General features: G+C 46.0%; 2 protein-coding genes across 7 annotated transcripts in view; both read right to left on the bottom strand.

The window, feature by feature from the left end:
- Positions 1–2,731, bottom strand: part of LOC115176657 (focal adhesion kinase 1) — a 142,604-nt gene extending 139,873 nt beyond the window's left edge. Inside the window, exon 1 of one of the 2 annotated variants that reach the window (XM_029736809.1) lies at positions 2,553–2,731. Coding sequence is in view for 1 of the 2 variants with exons in the window: in XM_029736804.1 (XP_029592664.1) it covers positions 1,400–1,436 (37 nt within the window). In the remaining variant the exon portion in view is untranslated. Of the gene's footprint in view, positions 1–1,399; positions 1,503–2,552 lie in introns of those variants that run through there. The other variant, XM_029736804.1, reaches the window with a different exon arrangement.
- A 3,455-nt stretch (positions 2,732–6,186) lies between these two features.
- LOC115176610 (DENN domain-containing protein 3-like) overlaps positions 6,187–20,693 on the bottom strand; it is a 38,523-nt gene continuing 24,016 nt past the window's right edge. Inside the window, exons 18-26 of one of the 5 annotated variants that reach the window (XM_029736710.1) lie at positions 17,744–17,873; positions 17,287–17,394; positions 9,659–9,798; positions 8,799–8,956; positions 8,164–8,297; positions 7,847–7,965; positions 7,260–7,397; positions 6,670–6,867; positions 6,187–6,560 (exon numbers count right to left, since the gene is read on the bottom strand). In XM_029736710.1, the coding sequence (XP_029592570.1) occupies positions 6,408–6,560; positions 6,670–6,867; positions 7,260–7,397; positions 7,847–7,965; positions 8,164–8,297; positions 8,799–8,956; positions 9,659–9,798; positions 17,287–17,394; positions 17,744–17,873 (1,278 nt within the window). In that variant the 3' untranslated portion in view covers positions 6,187–6,407. Of the gene's footprint in view, positions 6,868–7,259; positions 7,398–7,846; positions 7,966–8,163; positions 8,298–8,798; positions 8,957–9,658; positions 9,799–17,286; positions 17,395–17,743; positions 17,874–20,693 lie in introns of those variants that run through there. The other 4 variants (XM_029736711.1, XM_029736713.1, XM_029736712.1 and 1 more) reach the window with 4 other exon arrangements.

Genomic DNA, 20,693 nt, shown 5'->3' with positions numbered 1-20,693 from the left:
TCTAAGGCACTGCATCTCAGAGCGAGAGGTGTCACTACAGACCCTGGTTCGATTCCAGGCTGTATCACAACCCGCCGTGATTGGGAGTCCCATAGGGCGGTGCACAATTGGCCCAGTGTTGTCCCAAGTTAGGGTTTGGCCGGGGTAGGCCATCATTGTGAATAAGAATTTGTTCTTAACTGACTGGCCTAGTTAAAGGTTCAATAATAAAATAAAATAGGTATGCATGACCAAGCTCAGTAGGCCTCTTTTCTCCACTGAGAGCCTATCATCACAATACAGTGAGAGACAGAGAAATAACTACAAACAGATGGTAAATTTGCGTTTTTACACCATAAGTCTGGTTAATGAAAATTCCATCGATGAATCCACATAGATAAGTTGAGAATTTGAAGACCTGAGGTTCCCTGAGGCAAAGTGAGATTGCAAGGTTAGCCTGTTCCTTCATCTACATATTATCAATCTGTATCTGTGTAATGTAATTACATACAATGGCAGTGAACATCTGATCATCTCAAATCTAATTGAACGGAAGGCTTGTCTATGCCTGAGATTGGAATTTGTTCAAAACATTGTGACGCAATACATAACAGCTGGATCGCCCTCTGGAGGGGCTGTGTCGACATCAGAAGGTACATTTTCTACACAACAAAATCTCGGCTTACATTTGTCGACAATCTCTGCCTTCATTGATTTGACTAGTGATTTGACTACAGTTGATTTGACTACAGTTGATTTGACTATTGTTGTCAGGACATGGAGGTGAAAGAAACCCAGGTCTTTGACTGTGTGGTTTCATTCACATGGTTTTGCCTACTCCACCAGGACCACATCTATAGGGTTAGTTAGTGTATGGCAGATATTGCACCGTGTGTACCCGTATCATCATGGGCAGAAACATAGACATCTATTCTCACACCCACATTATAACTCTACTGATATTTCTGGTTATTACAAGCCATTAGATGTGACGAGATGACTCATATCAGAAGACTAGCCCTGAAGCAGCACATTCTCTGAGGTATACCTCGGTGTCCTGGAATTTATCAGGTAACATTGACAAACAAGGTAGACTATGGGTTCTTCTGAGGGTTGAACACTCAGTACAACGTTCTGTATGGTTCTCCTGCTCTCTATACCCCTGTATGATTCCTCTACAAAAAAATGCTGATGTCACTAGTAACATGATGTTCATGCTACAAACAACTTTTACCTGTCTGGGACGTTTCACATGCAGCTGCGTGCACGGCCATGACATGAGAAACTTCCTGCCCTTATCTCAGGCACACTGACTCACTCTTCTTGAGACAGACACACGTTCAGTTCTCAGCCAAACAAGCCTACCACTGCTTCTCAAAAACTGTCAGTTGTATTATGGATATAAATATAGCACACGTACCTCCATTTCCGCAGCCCAGGATATTCCAGAACTGCATATTTGTAGGCTATTTACATGTAAGAGTATTTCCAACTGGTGCAAATCACTTCTGTCAGTGCTACTGAGCTGATAACCTGACACCCTCTTACCAACACACCTGGCCCCTCCTCCTACTGGCTTCCAAACTCCTCCCTTTACACACTAGCTTTAACTTGTTACACCAGCAGGCATGGCGGCAACAATGATACTGATCGTGGAAACAAACAAAAACAATGGATGATTCAGGCATGCAGATAAAATAATGCTGCTTGCCTGCAATCATATGCAGTCAACAAATCAAAAAAACTGAAACAAGAATCATTACAGTTTATGAGCAGTCTCTCCTATTTGCACTGTAGCAGTAACTGAAGAAAGCTCAATATCTGTGAACCTCTTCACACAATTATGGTTAATATACATGTTTTGTTACGTCGTAATTTAGTTGTTGCCTTGTAATTGCCTATGGAGTTTAGCAGTTTTTTTGTTATTAGACAAATGGAACAAGGAACAGTCTACCTTCGACTTGTGTAATTACATCAGCGTGTCAAATACAGAGGATACTAGGGTCTCCTCTAATCGTCCCCTTTTCCCCTGCAAGTAACGTTATACATTAGTCAGGTCATTTAAACAACTGCATGCAGAATGGCTGGGGCTGAGCCGGCTACGGAACTATATAATGCAATGACATACAATGTAGCGAGCTCTCCAAACAACCATGAGAGTTGTTACAATTTGTAACAATGTTGTAATCGCTTGTTTTGTTTTAAACTAGCAACATTGTATCATTTCCCTAATGTTGCCACTCGAAATGTAGCCACTCGCTGCACACTATGTGAATAAGACATTCTGTGTTCCCTGAACCTTGCACCTAGGCGTGAGAGATTCGGACACGGCACCACTGTTTGCAGAAACATGTATATTCATGTGCATAAAGGATATATCCCCCTTTTCGCCATCAAATAAAACCGTATTTTCTCCACCAAAAACGCAAATTAAAGTAGGCTAACTGAAAGCTCCGACTCTCACTACAACCCATTGTCAATGACTGGGGTCTTTCTATGCTAACTGGCTAATGTTAAAGTTATTTAATATCCTCCACATCATTCAAAAATGTATAAGGCCACGTAATACTCACGTATATCTTTACTATCGAAGATCCACCTCCACTATTTCCGTTAACCGGTCTCCTATCCTGCAAATATGTGTATTACAATCCCGTATTAACCGTATAGCTGTGAGTAGTTCGCTCTCCGTTTCGGTTTCTCCACAACACGGTGCTCTAGCTCCCTACTCTCGGTAACCACTGACACAGTAGCACTGCATCCTAATAGTTCCAATATGGCTGACGTGTAGTGACCATGTAGTGACCAGGTAGTGACCAGGTAGTGACCATGTAGTGACCATGTAGTGACCAGGTAGTGACCATGCCCAGTAGAAACGGCCGGAGAGTTCAGTGGACTCACTGACCATCTCAGCTGGCAAAACGCAAATTCATAACTCGTTCTACTTGTAAATAGCTTTTCACATGACAATTACATCAGTGAGAGTGGCAGTACTTCACAAAACCTTATTTTCTTATACTAAAGTGACTAATACAATTTTCATAAATGTTTCATAAAATGTCAACATTGATATTACAAATAGCTAAATACATTAGAAATATTATTTTGCAATGCAAAAAAATGCTTTGACAACAGAGTTCTCTGTGGTTAAATAGACTCACATTTACATGCCATTCACACCCACCCAGACACAGCAAGAGAACTCTGTGTTTCCATTGTCTAACAGACACATCCCTAAACATTCCTTTCATTAACCTCCATGCATAATACTACAACACACAGCAAGCCAGGCCCATAGCAGAGACCCAGTCGGCGTACTAAATGGCACCCTATTCCCTAAATAGTGCAGTAATTTTGCCCATAGCCCTGATCAAAAGTAGTGCACTTTATAGGGAATAGGGTGCCATTTGGGACGCATCCCCAGGGTGCATAATTGTTATATATATATATTTTTTTAATGTAACCTTTATTTAAACTAGGCAAGACAGTTGAGAAAAAAATATTATTTACATCGACGGCCTACACCTGGACGATGCTGGACCAATTGTGCGCCACCTTATGGGACTCTGAATCATGGCTGGTTGTGATACAGCCTGGAATCGAACCAGGGTGTTTATAGTGACACCTCTAGTACTGAAATGAGTGCCTTAGACCGCTGCGCCACTCGAGAGCCCATTATAGCAGCCTCCCACCACCCTCGGCCAGACCACTGAATCCCTGCCCACAACGTTGACGGGAAGATGAGGATCGCAATGCCTGCCATAGTAAGATACAAAATCAGTGATCTGTTCGCTGTTCATACCCAAAGCAACCTCGCTCTAAAGGGCTAACTAAGACTTATTCACTGAAGAACTAACCCTCTGTCACGTTCGTCGTATGAAGGAAACCAAGGTGCAGGGTGGTTGGCGAACATTTTTCCTTTTATTAAAATTAACACCCTCAAAATAACAAAATACAAAAACACGAACGTAAAGTCTTGCAGGCTTCTAAGCAGCTATACAAAAACAACATCCCACAATCCCAGGTGGGAAAAGGGCTGCCTAAGTATGATCCCCAATCAGAGACAACGATAGACAGCTGCCTCTGATTGGGAATCATACCCGGCCAACAAAGAAATAGAAAATCTAGAATGTTCCCACCCTGACCTAACCAAACATAGAGAATAATAAGGGTCTCTACGGTCAAGGCGTGACACCCTCAGTGCCTATAGGATGGGGTGAAGCACACGCTAACTGTTCAGCAGATGATTTTAGATGACAATGGTTTGTATTCAATACCTATTTCAGCCTTCTCTGTAAATGAAAGAAAGGCTGACTTGCATGAATGAGTATAGGAATAAAAAAAAATAACTGTACAATCATTTTTTTATTGTATGTGACAGCTAAGACATGGGTGAGGCGGAAATATGAATCTGAAAGCATACATTTAGTGTATCCAGAATATTGTTAGTGAAATACATCCAAACGTTGTGAAACAGTCAGAGAAATGCTATTACATCATCATCCAGTATATAAAGGCAGACCCCAACGTAAAGAGAACAGAGGATGACAGGGTTCTTCATGATCATGTAATTCCCTGAGCCTCACTGTCCACTGTATACTGTCTACGTCCCTAATGGCACCCTATTCTCTATAGGGCCCTGGTCAAAAGTAGTGTATGTAGGGAATAGCAGGGTCTCACAAGGATTTTTGAACAAGGTGGTGCTGCTGAGTACGGCAAGGGGGGGGGGGGGGGGTTTAGACCACAAGGTGGAGCAGCATAGTGGGGTTTGGGGGCAGACCACAAGGTGGAGCAGCGTGGTGGGGTTGGGGGGAGACCACAAGGTGGAGCAGCGTGGTGGGGTTGGGGGGCAGACCACAAGGTGGAGCAGCGTGGTGGGGTTGGGGGGAGACCACAAGGTGGAGCAGCGTGGTGGGGTTGGGGGGGGAGACCACAAGGTGGAGCAGCGTGGTGGGGTTGGGGGGCAGACCACAAGGTGGAGCAGCGTGGTGGGGTTGGGGGGCAGACCACAAGGTGGAGCAGCGTGGTGGGGTTGGGGGGAGACCACAAGGTGGAGCAGCGTGGTGGGGTTGGGGGGGAGACCACAAGGTGGAGCAGCGTGGTGGGGTTGGGGGGGCAGACCACAAGGTGGAGCAGCGTGGTGGGGTTGGGGGGGCAGACCACAAGGTGGAGCAGCGTGGTGGGGTTGGGGGGCAGACCACAAGGTGGAGCAGCGTGGTGGGGTTGGGGGGGAGACCACAAGGTGGAGCAGCGTGGTGGGGTTGGGGGGCAGACCACAAGGTGGAGCAGCGTGGTGGGGTTGGGGGGCAGACCACAAGGTGGAGCAGCGTGGTGGGGTTGGGGGGGAGACCACAAGGTGGAGCAGCGTGGTGGGGTTGGGGGGCAGACCACAAGGTGGAGCAGCGTGGTGGGGTTGGGGGGCAGACCACAAGGTGGAGCAGCGTGATGGGGTTTGGGGGCAGACCACAAGGTGGAGCAGCGTGGTGGGGTTGGGGGGCAGACCACAAGGTGGAGAAGCGTGGTGGGGTTGGGGGGGAAACCACAAGGTGGAGCAGCGTGGTGGGGTTGGGGGGGAGACCACAAGGTGGAGCAGCGTGGTGGGGTTGGGGGGCAGACCACAAGGTGGAGCAGCGTGGTGGGGTTGGGGGGAGACCACAAGGTGGAGCAGCGTGGTGGGGTTGGGGGGAGACCACAAGGTGGAGCAGCGTGGTGGGGTTGGGGGGCAGACCACAAGGTGGAGCAGCGTGGTGGGGTTGGGGGGGAGACCACAAGGTGGAGCAGCGTGGTGGGGTTGGGGGGCAGACCACAAGGTGGAGCAGCGTGGTGGGGTTGGGGGGGAGACCACAAGGTGGAGCAGCGTGGTGGGGTTGGGGGGGAGACCACAAGGTGGAGCAGCGTGGTGGGGTTGGGGGGGAGACCACAAGGTGGAGCAGCGTGGTGGGGTTGGGGGGCAGACCACAAGGTGGAGCAGCGTGGTGGGGTTGGGGGGGAGACCACAAGGTGGAGCAGCGTGGTGGGGTTGGGGGGCAGACCACAAGGTGGAGCAGCGTGGTGGGGTTGGGGGGAGACCACAAGGTGGAGCAGCGTGGTGGGGTTGGGGGGGAGACCACAAGGTGGAGCAGCGTGGTGGGGTTGGGGGGCAGACCACAAGGTGGAGCAGCGTGGGACCATTTGGGACACAGACGTGGAAGGATGTGAAAAACAAAATGGCCAACCTTGAGTCTTTAATACAGGAAAAGCACATTTTAGAACAAAGCTTTGAAAAAACATTTAGAAGCTCACTGTCTCTCTGAGGTGTTCAGGGAAAATAAGAACAATTTATAGTCTATAGCAGGGACGTTCAACTCTGACCCTACGAGGTCCAGAGCCTGCTGCTTTTCTGTTCTACCTGCTAATTCATTACAACCACCTGATGTCCCAGGTCTAAATCAGTCCCTGATTAGAGGGGAACAATAAAACAAAGCAGTGGAACTGGCTTCCAGGTTCAGAGTTGAGTTTGAGGGCCTTTCTTTCTTCAGACCTGTAGGACTCCTCAGGGTCTGCAGGACTCTTCCTCTAACCTGGTCCCACATCTGTTTCTGCTGTTTAGGAAACTCCTGTCATTGTTGTGCCAAACATTTTATTCACTTAAAAGATTTGGCAAAACCACACAAACAGATACTGGACCGGGCTACTCGTCCTCTACTCAACCTTCCAAATGGCGATTTTTCCATCCTGGCAGGCGGAGCCGCTGAGTACATAGCGGCCCTCTGCAGAGCACAGTGCCTGGACACTGTCTGTGTGGGCCATCAGCTCCTTCTCTACACTGTGGCTCTCTGTGTCCACTATGTAGATCTTCCCACTCCTCCTGCACTGGTCAGGGCTCGGCCCGCTGCAGCCAACCCAGATCTGGACGAGGGAGGGGGAGGAGACAAACAATGAAGAGAAGCTTGTTGAGGATTTGCAGTTGTACTGTGACATTTACTACTGAAATTAAAATCAGCGTTCGCTCTGGACACTCTGATCATTACTATGAGAAAGAAGATAAATGAATGATGGTAGGGTGGAATGTACGGTATCATTTCTAAGTACTGTACTATTTTACCTGCTACTTTACAAGCTTTTGTAGAAATTGCAACACCTGAGAAAGACTGTTGTTGACATAATCTTATGAATGTGTTTTGTATGTGTTAATAGTAATGTGTTAAAGAGGTTCTTATGTTGGTACCATTCCAATAAAGTGTTACCAGCAAAACATGCAAAGAACAGCAGGTGTCCAACTGAGAACATTATTTTCTCACCTGATTCTTAACCTTGATCATACAGTTGACCCCTGTACAGTTCTGCAGCTGCACCCTCAGGAAAGGCTTGGTCAGGTCTTTACAGTGCCACAGACAGAGTTCGTCAGAATCAGAACAGCTCGTCCACAACTGGCCCCTCTGAAAGAAACACACAGTGGACTGGTTTAGGCATCAGCTCATGACACTCTCATGACAAGCAAACTGACTGTTGGAAGGCTGCAAAAATACATAGTGTCTGGCTTGATTATTGAGACCGCTTGGAGACCATGGTGAAGGCCTAGCATGAGATAAAGATCTTGGTTCAGTGAAATCCCCAAGGTGAAGGCCTAGCATGAGATAAAGATCTTGGATCAGTGAAATCCCCAAGGTGAAGGCCTAGCATGAGATAAAGATCTTGGTTCAGTGAAATCCCCAAGGTGAAGGCCTAGCATGAGATAAAGATCTTGGTTCAGTGAAATCCCCAAGGTGAAGGCCTAGCATGAGATAAAGATCTTGGTTCAGTGAAATCCCCAAGGTGAAGGCCTAGCATGAGATAAAGATCTTGGTTCAGTGAAATCTCCAAGATGAAGGGAACATGGGCCTACTACCTCTAAGAAGAGGATGAGGCTGCTGAACTCAGTGGGCATGTTCTGTAGATCCTCAGGAAGTGTCATCTTACGATGTGGCGTTCCGTTCTTCCTCAGTTCAACGATGCCGTCTCTGGCACCTAGTCAACATAACAACAGATAGAAACAAAACAAACAAAAGTTTCTGTCTAGATGCTTTGCTGTTGTTAGCATGTTATCTTGTGGTCAGTTGACACACTGTTAATTGATCACTGGCAGGGTATACAATACATAGGAGTATATAAAATAATAATAATAATATACAGTTAGAGTAACTATGACTGAGTGAGTTTACTTACAGTACCACAGTGTTCCATTGAAGAGCTGAATGGACATAAGCCTATCACAGGTCAGTTGAAACTGCTTTTTCACTTTTAGTGTTGAGAGGTCCCACAGAATGACTGTTCCATCGGCACTACAGGAGTATGTCTGGCTGGGAGGGAGGAGAGGGACAGTTGGATTAAAACAAGCACCATGTAGAAGCCTGATTGTGGTCTAACTACTGATGATTCACTGAGGGCAAAGTAATGTGTAGTTTAAGTACACTGCTGCCATCTGCTGGTTGGAAATAGGCATCAGAACACTGAACACCACGTTCTAAGAGCCTTTCAAAATGATACTGGGGTGAGGTCAGTTAGAAGAACTACTTTCTGCAAAAAGTGCATTGGTCATTTGAACAGGCAGTTCTAACACATTATCCTTCCTTCAACATAGAATCCTGAGCATCACACATGGGTTAACAGTTTGTGAGGGTGAAGCGACTGTAGCATGAAGAGGACTCCAACTGTGTCCCAAATGGTACCCTAATCCCTACACACATAGTGCACAAATGTTTACCATATGGGCCCTGCTCAAAAGGAGTTCCCTACAGTATATAGGGAATAGGGTGCCCTCAGGGACACAGACATATGGTACTATATGTGTAACATTTTACCTCATCTTGTCACTCTCCTCCAGGGCAAAGTCCATAACCTCATGCCGGTGCTCTGTCAGCTGCTTATTGCAGGACATGCTGCAAGTGTCAATTATGTAAATGATGGAATCCTGGGAGCCAATCCATACTTGATCCTGGTCCAATCCCAGCATGCAGTTCTGTGCACATAATAAAGCCACGTATTCAGCACATAAAGTGCATCCCAAATGGCACCTATTCCCTTTATAGTGCACTACTTTCATCTAAGACCCATAGGACAATTGTCAAAAGAAGTGCACTATATAGGGAATAGGGTGCCATTTTGGACGCATTATACATACATATCCAGGTTTAATCACTGTCATGTGAATGGTAGGCACTCCTGTTCATGCCTCATGAGACCACAGAAAGTAGGAAACACTATCAACAGAAGAAAAAGAGAGAGAGAGAAAGAGAGAGTGAAACAGTGCTAGAGAGGGAGAGAGAGAGAACAAGTGAAACAGAACTAGAGGGGGGAGAGAGAACACGAGTGAAACAGAGAGCTAGAGAGAGGGAGAGAATGAGTGAAACAGAGAGCTAGAGTGAGGGTGAGAGAGAGAGGGAGAGAAAGAGAGGGAGAGCTAGAGATCACTGTGTACTTAATTCAATAAAACAATTTATTTTCAAAGGCTATCTGTAAGCAATTTCACAGAAACAAAGGACATGTTCCAATATCCACACTAGCATATAACCCTTAGAATGCATGGCCAAATCCAATGCTTCTCTCTAAGTGTTCTGCTACTGTAATGTGGATATTGGAACAGAGCCTAATAGGAAGGCTCAGGCGATAGTCCAGGGAGAGCGCAGGGGAAATGGTATGTGTCTGCTTGCAGACATCATACCAGTTGGGAGGATCCCACTTGAATACAATTCTGCTGCATGGACCAGCTGGCTGCATCAAACACAACCACCCTCCCACCACTGAGGGCACACCACAGCTTGGGGTTCCCATCTCCGTCTACCTCCGAGTAACTCAACTGGCCTGGATAAACAGAGAGAGAGAGAGACTGTAGTCAGTCACAGCAATTCAGCTTTTAGCTGTGAATGTCTACATCAAAATACAAATACACTAAACCTTAAACGTACAATCCATGGGTCAGCCAGTCAATGGATACTCCCACAGGCATATAGATTATATGTATGCGGTATATACTGTAGCTCTGCATTACAACATAGAATATGTTGGGTTTTTTCACTGCCTTTGAGATCATACTATTATATTTTTGGCAACTTTTACTTCACTACAGAAAGAAAATAATGTACTTATTACTCCATACATTTTTCCCTGGACACCCAAAAGTACTCATTACATTTAGACAGGAAAGTGGTCCCATTCACACACTTATCAAGACAACATCCCTGGTCATCCCTACTGCCTCTGATCTGGCGGACTCAGTAAACACAAATGCTTTGTTTGTACATTATGTCTTGGAGTGTTGGAGTGTGCCCCTGGCTATCCGTCAATAAAAATAAAAATATTAAAATTAGGCCGTCTGGTTTAATATAAGGAATTTGAAATGATTTATACTTTTACCTTTGATACTGAAGTACATTTTATTCCATTTACTTTTGATACTCAAGTATTTTTAAAACCAAATACTTTCAGACTTTTACTCAAGTAGGTTTTTACTGGGTGACTTTTACTTCTGTCATTTTCTATTAAGGTATCTTTACATTTACTCAAGTATGACACCAATACTTTTTCCACCACTGGATGTGGCTGGGGGTTATAGCATTTCTTTCACATGACCCATCAATTTGACAAGTGTGTCTGGGTATGCGTCATCTAATATTTATAAAGTATTTTATCTGGACACTTTGTTTACCTGGAATTTTTCCTTATTGTAGGCTACTACCACTTTTAGTCTTAATCTTTACTACACTACTCACTGTTTAGCATATGACCTCACATGTGAATCCTTAAATAGATGGGTGTGGCTGGCTTCAGAGGGTGTGAAAGATGCTGAATGGGTGTAGACAAAGGAGAGCTCTCCAAAACATTCAAAAGGCCCTTTTCTCAAAAAAGGTGAGTTTACAAGTTTATCAACTTGCAGAATTACTTTCCCATTGTTCCTCAAAAATGCAGTGTATGATATACCATTTTGTAGCTCTGAGCCTCTACTTTTAACCAATGTAAAAAAAACAATTTCAAATGTTGAGCTGATCAGTGATATATTACGTGTTGTTGACTCATACTGTACAGTAGAACAAGTTCATAAGTTACCACACCTGACAAGTGTGAAGAAATGAGACAGACTTTGACAATACATGGCACATGTACTCATCTACATAAACAGCTGAGAATAGACAAATAATTATGCTTGTCTGAATGCTTTCCACCAATGTGTATTTGCAGCCAACTATTACAGTTTCAAAGCTCCTCTGGTTTCCACTCAGATGTGTTGGGACACGCACCTTACAGGACATGTTAGGACATGCACCTTACAGGACATGCACCTTCCAGGACATGTTAGGACATGCACCTTACAGGACATGTTAGGACATGCACCTTCCAGGACATGTTAGGACATGCACCTTACAGGACATGTTAGGACACGCACCTTACAGGACATGTTAGGACACGCACCTTACAGGACATGTTAGGACACGCACCTTACAGGACATGTTAGGACACGCACCTTACAGGACATGTTAGGACACGCACCTTACAGGACATGTTAGGACACGCACCTTACAGGACATGTTAGGACACGCACCTTACAGGACATGTTAGGACAGGCACCTTACAGGACATGTTAGGACACGCACCTTACAGGACATGTTATGACGCGCACCTTACAGGACATGCACCTTCCAGGACATGTTAGGACACGCACCTTCCAGGACATGTTAGGACATGCACCTTCCAGGACACGTTAGGACACGCACCTTATAGGACACGCTAGGACATGCACCTTACAGGACATGCTAGGACATGCACCTTACAGGACATGCTAGGACATGCACCTTACAGGACACGTTAGGACATGCACCTTACAGGACACGTTAGGACATGCACCTTACAGGACACGTTAGGACATGCACCTTACAGGACATGTTAGGACATGCACCTTACAGGACATGTTAGGACACGCACCTTACAGGACATGTTAGGACACGCACCTTACAGGACATGTTAGGACACGCACCTTCCAGGACATGTTAGGACACGCACCTTCCAGGACATGTTAGGACACGCACCTTCCAGGACATGTTAGGACACGCACCTTCCAGGACATGTTAGGACACGCACCTTCCAGGACACGTTAGGACACGCACCTTACAGGACACGCTAGGACATGCACCTTACAGGACATGTTAGGACATGCTCCTTATAGGACACGTTAGGACATGCTCCTTACAGGACACGTTAGGACATGCACCTTACAGGACACGCTAGGACATGCACCTCACATGACACGTTAGGACATGCACCTTACAGGACACGCTAGGACATGCACCTTACAGGACACGCTAGGACATGCACCTTACAGGACACGTTAGGACATGCACCTTACAGGACACGCTATTACATGCACCTTACAGGACACGCTAGGACATGCACCTTACAGGACACGTTAGGACATGCACCTTACAGGACATGCTAGGACATGCACCTTACAGGACACGCTAGGACATGAACTTAACTGGCATGTAAACAGCTTCTATCTTACAGGCAGATACATCAGAGTGAAGATAAGAGACTGAAACTATGATAGAAACTCAGCTGTCTGTTTCCCCTCACCTGGTGTGTAGAGTAATAGAAACTCAGCTGTCTGTTTCCCCTCACCTGGTGTGTAGAGTAATAGAAACTCAGCTGTCTGTTTCCCCTCACCTGGTGTGTAGAGTAATAGAAACTCAGCTGTCTGTTTCCCCTCACCTGGTGTGTAGAGTAATAGAAACTCAGCTGTCTGTTTCCCCTCACCTGCTGTGTAGAGTAATAGAAACTCAGCTGTCTGTTTCCCCTCACCTGCTGTGTAGAGTAATAGAAACTCAGCTGTCTGTTTCCCCTCACCTGGTGTGTAGAGTAATAGAAACTCAGCTGTCTGTTTCCCCTCACCTGGTGTGTAGAGTAATAGAAACTCAGCTGTCTGTTTCCCCTCACCTGGTGTGTAGAGTAATAGAAACTCAGCTGTCTGTTTCCCCTCACCTGGTGTGTAGAGTAATAGAAACTCAGCTGTCTGTTTCCCCTCACCTGGTGTGTAGAGTAATAGAAACTCAGCTGTCTGTTTCCCCTCACCTGGTGTGTAGAGTAATAGAAACTCAGCTGTCTGTTTCCCCTCACCTGGTGTATAGAGTAATAGAAACTCAGCTGTCTGTTTCCCCTCACCTGGTGTGTAGAGTAATAGAAACTCAGCTGTCTGTTTCCCCTCACCTGGTGTGTAGAGTAATAGAAACTCAGATGTCTGTTTCCCCTCACCTGGTGTGTAGAGTAATAGAAACGCAGCTGTCTGTTTCCCCTCACCTGGTGTGTAGAGTAATAGAAACGCAGCTGTCTGTTTCCCCTCACCTGGTGTGTAGAGTAATAGAAACTCAGCTGTCTGTTTCCCCTCACCTGGTGTGTAGAGTAATAGAAACTCAGCTGTCTGTTTCCCCTCACCTGGTGTGTAGAGTAATAGAAACTCAGATGTCTGTTTCCCCTCACCTGGTGTGTAGAGTAATAGAAACTCAGCTGTCTGTATCCCCTCACCTGCTGTGTAGAGTAATAGAAACTCAGCTGTCTGTTTCCCCTCACCTGGTGTGTAGAGTAATAGAAACTCAGCTGTCTGTTTCCCCTCACCTGCTGTGTAGAGTAATAGAAACTCAGCTGTCTGTTTCCCCTCACCTGGTGTGTAGAGTAATAGAAACTCAGCTGTCTGTTTCCCCTCACCTGGTGTGTAGAGTAATAGAAACTCAGCTGTCTGTTTCCCCTCACCTGCTGTGTAGAGTAATAGAAACTCAGCTGTCTGTTTCCCCTCACCTGGTGTGTAGAGTAATAGAAACTCAGCTGTCTGTATCCCCTCACCTGCTGTGTAGAGTAATAGAAACTCAGCTGTCTGTTTCCCCTCACCTGGTGTGTAGAGTAATAGAAACTCAGCTGTCTGTTTCCCCTCACCTGCTGTGTAGAGTAATAGAAACTCAGCTGTCTGTTTCCCCTCACCTGGTGTGTAGAGTAATAGAAACTCAGCTGTCTGTTTCCCCTCACCTGGTGTGTAGAGTAATAGAAACTCAGCTGTCTGTTTCCCCTCACCTGCTGTGTAGAGTAATAGAAACTCAGCTGTCTGTTTCCCCTCACCTGGTTTGTAGAGTAATAGAAACTCAGCTGTCTGTTTCCCCTCACCTGGTGTGTAGAGTAATAGAAACTCAGCTGTCTGTTTCCCCTCACCTGCTGTGTAGAGTAATAGAAACTCAGCTGTCTGTTTCCCCTCACCTGCTGTGTAGAGTAATAGAAACTCAGCTGTCTGTTTCCCCTCACCTGCTGTGTAGAGTAATAGAAACGCAGCTGTCTGTTTCCCCTCACCTGGTGTGTAGAGTAATAGAAACTCAGCTGTCTGTTTCCCCTCACCTGGTGTGTAGAGTAATAGAAACTCAGCTGTCTGTTTCCCCTCACCTGGTGTGTAGAGTAATAGAAACTCAGATGTCTGTTTCCCCTCACCTGGTGTGTAGAGTAATAGAAACTCAGCTGTCTGTATCCCCTCACCTGCTGTGTAGAGTAATAGAAACTCAGCTGTCTGTTTCCCCTCACCTGGTGTGTAGAGTAATAGAAACTCAGCTGTCTGTTTCCCCTCACCTGGTGTGTAGAGTAATAGAAACTCAGCTGTCTGTTTCCCCTCACCTGGTGTGTAGAGTAATAGAAACTCAGCTGTCTGTTTCCCCTCACCTGGTGTGTAGAGTAATAGAAACTCAGCTGTCTGTTTCCCCTCACCTGCTGTGTAGAGTAATAGAAACTCAGCTGTCTGTTTCCCCTCACCTGGTTTGTAGAGTAATAGAAACTCAGCTGTCTGTTTCCCCTCACCTGGTGTGTAGAGTAATAGAAACTCAGCTGTCTGTTTCCCCTCACCTGCTGTGTAGAGTAATAGAAACTCAGCTGTCTGTTTCCCCTCACCTGCTGTGTAGAGTAATAGAAACTCAGCTGTCTGTTTCCCCTCACCTGCTGTGTAGAGTAATAGAAACTCAGCTGTCTGTTTCCCCTCACCTGCTGTGTAGAGTAATAGAAACTCAGCTGTCTGTTTCCCCTCACCTGCTGTGTAGAGTAATAGAAACTCAGCTGTCTGTTTCCCCTCACCTGGTGTGTAGAGTAATAGAAACGCAGCTGTCTGTTTCCCCTCACCTGGTGTGTAGAGTAATAGAAACGCAGCTGTCTGTTTCCCCTCACCTGGTGTGTAGAGTAATAGAAACTCAGATGTCTGTATCCCCTCACCTGGTGTGTAGAGTAATAGAAACTCAGCTGTCTGTTTCCCCTCACCTGGTGTGTAGAGTAATAGAAACGCAGCTGTCTGTTTCCCCTCACCTGGTGTGTAGAGTAATAGAAACTCAGATGTCTGTATCCCCTCACCTGGTGTGTAGAGTAATAGAAACTCAGCTGTCTGTTTCCCCTCACCTGGTGTGTAGAGTAATAGAAACTCAGCTGTCTGTTTCCCCTCACCTGGTGTGTAGAGTAATAGAAACTCAGCTGTCTGTTTCCCCTCACCTGGTGTGTAGAGTAATAGAAACTCAGCTGTCTGTTTCCCCTCACCTGGTGTGTAGAGTAATAGAAACTCAGCTGTCTGTTTCCCCTCACCTGGTGTGTAGAGTAATAGAAACTCAGCTGTCTGTTTCCCCTCACCTGGTGTGTAGAGTAATAGAAACTCAGCTGTCTGTTTCCCCTCACCTGCTGTGTAGAGTAATAGAAACTCAGCTGTCTGTTTCCCCTCACCTGGTTTGTAGAGTAATAGAAACTCAGCTGTCTGTTTCCCCTCACCTGGTGTGTAGAGTAATAGAAACTCAGCTGTCTGTTTCCCCTCACCTGCTGTGTAGAGTAATAGAAACTCAGCTGTCTGTTTCCCCTCACCTGCTGTGTAGAGTAATAGAAACTCAGCTGTCTGTTTCCCCTCACCTGCTGTGTAGAGTAATAGAAACTCAGCTGTCTGTTTCCCCTCACCTGCTGTGTAGAGTAATAGAAACTCAGCTGTCTGTTTCCCCTCACCTGCTGTGTAGAGTAATAGAAACTCAGCTGTCTGTTTCCCCTCACCTGGTGTGTAGAGTAATAGAAACGCAGCTGTCTGTTTCCCCTCACCTGGTGTGTAGAGTAATAGAAACGCAGCTGTCTGTTTCCCCTCACCTGGTGTGTAGAGTAATAGAAACTCAGATGTCTGTATCCCCTCACCTGGTGTGTAGAGTAATAGAAACTCAGCTGTCTGTTTCCCCTCACCTGGTGTGTAGAGTAATAGAAACGCAGCTGTCTGTTTCCCCTCACCTGGTGTGTAGAGTAATAGAAACTCAGATGTCTGTATCCCCTCACCTGGTGTGTAGAGTAATAGAAACTCAGCTGTCTGTTTCCCCTCACCTGGTGTGTAGAGTAATAGAAACTCAGCTGTCTGTTTCCCCTCACCTGGTGTGTAGAGTAATAGAAACTCAGCTGTCTGTTTCCCCTCACCTGGTGTGTAGAGTAATAGAAACTCAGCTGTCTGTTTCCCCTCACCTGGTGTGTAGAGTAATAGAAACTCAGCTGTCTGTTTCCCCTCACCTGCTGTGTAGAGTAATAGAAACTCAGCTGTCTGTTTCCCCTCACCTGGTTTGTAGAGTAATAGAAACTCAGCTGTCTGTTTCCCCTCACCTGGTGTGTAGAGTAATAGAAACTCAGCTGTCTGTTTCCCCTCACCTGCTGTGTAGAGTAATAGAAACTCAGCTGTCTGTTTCCCCTCACCTGCTGTGTAGAGTAATAGAAACTCAGCTGTCTGTTTCCCCTCACCTGCTGTGTAGAGTAATAGAAACTCAGCTGTCTGTTTCCCCTCACCTGCTGTGTAGAGTAATAGAAACTCAGCTGTCTGTTTCCCCTCACCTGCTGTGTAGAGTAATAGAAACTCAGCTGTCTGTTTCCCCTCACCTGGTGTGTAGAGTAATAGAAACGCAGCTGTCTGTTTCCCCTCACCTGGTGTGTAGAGTAATAGAAACGCAGCTGTCTGTTTCCCCTCACCTGGTGTGTAGAGTAATAGAAACTCAGATGTCTGTATCCCCTCACCTGGTGTGTAGAGTAATAGAAACTCAGCTGTCTGTTTCCCCTCACCTGGTGTGTAGAGTAATAGAAACGCAGCTGTCTGTTTCCCCTCACCTGGTGTGTAGAGTAATAGAAACTCAGATGTCTGTATCCCCTCACCTGGTGTGTAGAGTAATAGAAACTCAGCTGTCTGTTTCCCCTCACCTGGTGTGTAGAGTAATAGAAACTCAGCTGTCTGTTTCCCCTCACCTGGTGTGTAGAGTAATAGAAACTCAGCTGTCTGTTTCCCCTCACCTGGTGTGTAGTGTAAGACGTGTACAGTCTGTGGAGCTGGGAGGTCTAGCGATGGATTGATCTTGTGTTTCAACGTCTCCGATGTTGTCTTTGGAACCATCATAGGAACTGCTTACAGACAACGAAACAGAAAGCAGAAAAAATGACATATCAGAATATGAATCACTATCCTGATTAGAGAAAATCACAATGAATATCAAACACTATTGTTCTTCAGAGGGACATCCGATGTCATTGATTTAGTTGTATACTTGATCCTTGAACTCCAAGGGGTGGCTTCCTGGAAACTCCTGGACTAAATACATTTTCAATGATTCTCCATTGAGTTTGTGTTTTAGTCCAGGACCAGGCTAAATCTGAATCCGGAACCCCACCATTTAACTACAAATGGTAAAGCTTACAGATGATTTATATGCAAAAAACCAAATCGACAGTGTATCTGGACCATAATGCATACCTTCATGTTTCACTCTGTCAAAGTATGCCAGTTTGGAGGCGGCAAATACAGCCTTCTGGGTCTGAAGGCACCCAACCACAGCATCCATGAGCAAGACGTTAGTCAAAGCCTGCTGCATGTACTGTGGATCCTTAAAGGGAACATGACAACTTTTACACACTGCCTGTACTGAGGATCCTTAAAGGGAACATGACAACTTATACACACTGCCTGTACTGAGGATCCTTAAAGGGAACATGACAACTTATACACACACTGCCTGTACTGAGGATCCTTAAAGGGAACATGACAACTTATACACACTGCCTGTACTGAGGATCCTTAAAGGGAACATGACAACTTATACACACTGCCTGTACTGAGGATCCTTAAAGGGAACATGACAACTTATACACACTGCCTGTACTGAGGATCCTTAAAGGGAACATGACAACTTATACACACACTGCCTGTACTGAGGATCCTTAAAGGGAACATGACAACTTATACACACTGCCTGTACTGAGGATCCTTAAAGGGAACATGACAACTTATACACACTGCCTGTACTGAGGATCCTTAAAGGGAACATGACAACTTATACACACACTGCCTGTACTGAGGATCCTTAAAGGGAACATGACAACTTATACACACACTGCCTGTACTGAGGATCCTTAAAGGGAACATGACAACTTATACACACACTGCCTGTACTGAGGATCCTCAAAGGGAACATGACAACTTATACACACTGCCTGTACTGAGGATCCTTAAAGGGAACATGACAACTTATACACACACTGCCTGTACTGAGGATCCTTAAAGGGAACGTGACAACCTATACACACACTGCCTGTACTGAGGATCCTTAAAGGGAACATGACAACTTATACACACACTGCCTGTACTGAGGATCCTCAAAGGGAACATGACAACTTATAAACACTGCCTGTACTGAGGATCCTCAAAGGGAACATGACAACTTATACACACTGCCTGTACTGAGGATCCTTAAAGGGAACGTGACAACCTATACACACACTGCCTGTACTGAGGATCCTTAAAGGGAACATGACAACTTATACACACACTGCCTGTACTGAGGATCCTTAAAGGGAACATGACAACTTATACACACTGCCTGTACTGAGGATCCTATAAGAGAGACATAGTCATACAAGTATATATACACAACCTACTACACACTACAATGTACAATGAGTACAGCCAATTAAACAGCTTGGGAGATCACAATAAGTTTGGGAGATCACATTAGGAGAATATAATAAGGACAAAACATAATGTTTTCCAGCAGAGCAGAGGGATGGGACAAGCCTGTACTGTAAGATTAATATCCCTTTAGGAAGCCTGGAGGAAACCATCAGGCCAGAGGGGTGGGACAAGCCTGTACTGTAAGATTAATATCCCTAAAGGAAGCCTGGAGGAAACCATCAGGCCAGAGGGGTGGGACAAGCCTGTACTGTAAGATTAATATCCCTTTAGGAAGCCTGGAGGAAACCATCAGGCCAGAGGGGTGGGACAAGCCTGTACTGTAAGATTAATATCCCTAAAGGAAGCCTGGAGGAAACCATCAGGCCAGAGGGGTGGGACAAGCCTTCACTGTAAGATTAATATCCCTTAAGGAAGCCTGGAGGAAACCATCAGGCCAGAGGGGTGGGACAAGCCTGTACTGTAAGATTAATATCCCTTTAGGAAGCCTGGATGAAACCATCAGGCCAGAGGGGTGGGACAAGACTGTACTGTAAGATTAATATCCCTTTAGGAAGCCTGGAGGAAACCATCAGGCCAAAGGGGTGGGACAAGCCTGTACTGTAAGATTAATATCCCTTTAGGAAGCCTGGAGGAAACCATCAGGCCAAAGGGGTGGGACAAGCCTGTACTGTAAGATTAATATCCCTTTAGGAAGCCTGGAGGAAACCATCAGGCCAAAGGGGTGGGACAAGCCTGTACTGTGAGATTAATATCCCTTAAGGAAGCCTGGAGGAAACCATCAGGCCAGAGGGGTGGGACAAGCCTGTACTGTAAGATTAATATCCCTTTAGGAAGCCTGGAGGAAACCATCAGGCCAGAGGGGTGGGACAAGCCTGTACTGTAAGATTAATATCCCTTTAGGAAGCCTGGAGGAAACCATCAGGCCAGAGGGGTGGGACAAGCCTGTACTGTAAGATTAATATCCCTTTAGGAAGCCTGGAGGAAACCATCAGGCCAGAGTGGTGGGACAAGCCTGTACTGTAAGATTAATATCCCTTTAGGAAGCCTGGAGGAAACCATCAGGCCAGAGTGGTGGGACAAGCCTGTACTGTAAGATTAATATCCCTTTAGGAAGCCTGGAGGAAACCATCAGGCCAGAGGGGTGGGACAAGCCTGTACTGTAAGATTAATATCCCTTTAGGAAGCCTGGAGGAAACCATCAGGCCAGAGTGGTGGGACAAGCCTGTACTGTAAGATTAATATCCCTTTAGGAAGCCTGGAGGAAACCATCAGGCCAGAGTGGTGGGACAAGCCTGTACTGTAAGATTAATATCCCTTTAGGAAGCCTGGAGGAAACCATCAGGCCAGAGGGGTGGGACAAGCCTGTACTGTAAGATTAATATCCCTTTAGGAAGCCTGGAGGAAACCATCAGGCCAGAGGGGTGGGACAAGCCTGTACTGTAAGATTAATATCCCTTTAGGAAGCCTGGAGGAAACCATCAGGCCAGAGGGGTGGGACAAGCCTGTACTGTAAGATTAATATCCCTTTAGGAAGCCTGGAGGAAACCATCAGGCCAGAGGGGTGGGACAAGCCTGTACTGTAAGATTAATATCCCTTTAGGAAGCCTGGAGGAAACCATCAGGCCAGAGGGGTGGGACAAGCCTGTACTGTAAGATTAATATCCCTTAAGGAAGCCTGGAGGAAACCATCAGGCCAGAGGGGTGGGACAAGCCTGTACTGTAAGATTAATATCCC

Source organism: Salmo trutta, chromosome 37 (genome assembly GCF_901001165.1).
Source record: "Salmo trutta chromosome 37, fSalTru1.1, whole genome shotgun sequence".
Classification (NCBI taxonomy): domain Eukaryota; kingdom Metazoa; phylum Chordata; class Actinopteri; order Salmoniformes; family Salmonidae; genus Salmo; species Salmo trutta.
Note: the sequence above shows the minus strand (reverse complement) of the source record. Positions and strands in the feature narration are given on the sequence as shown.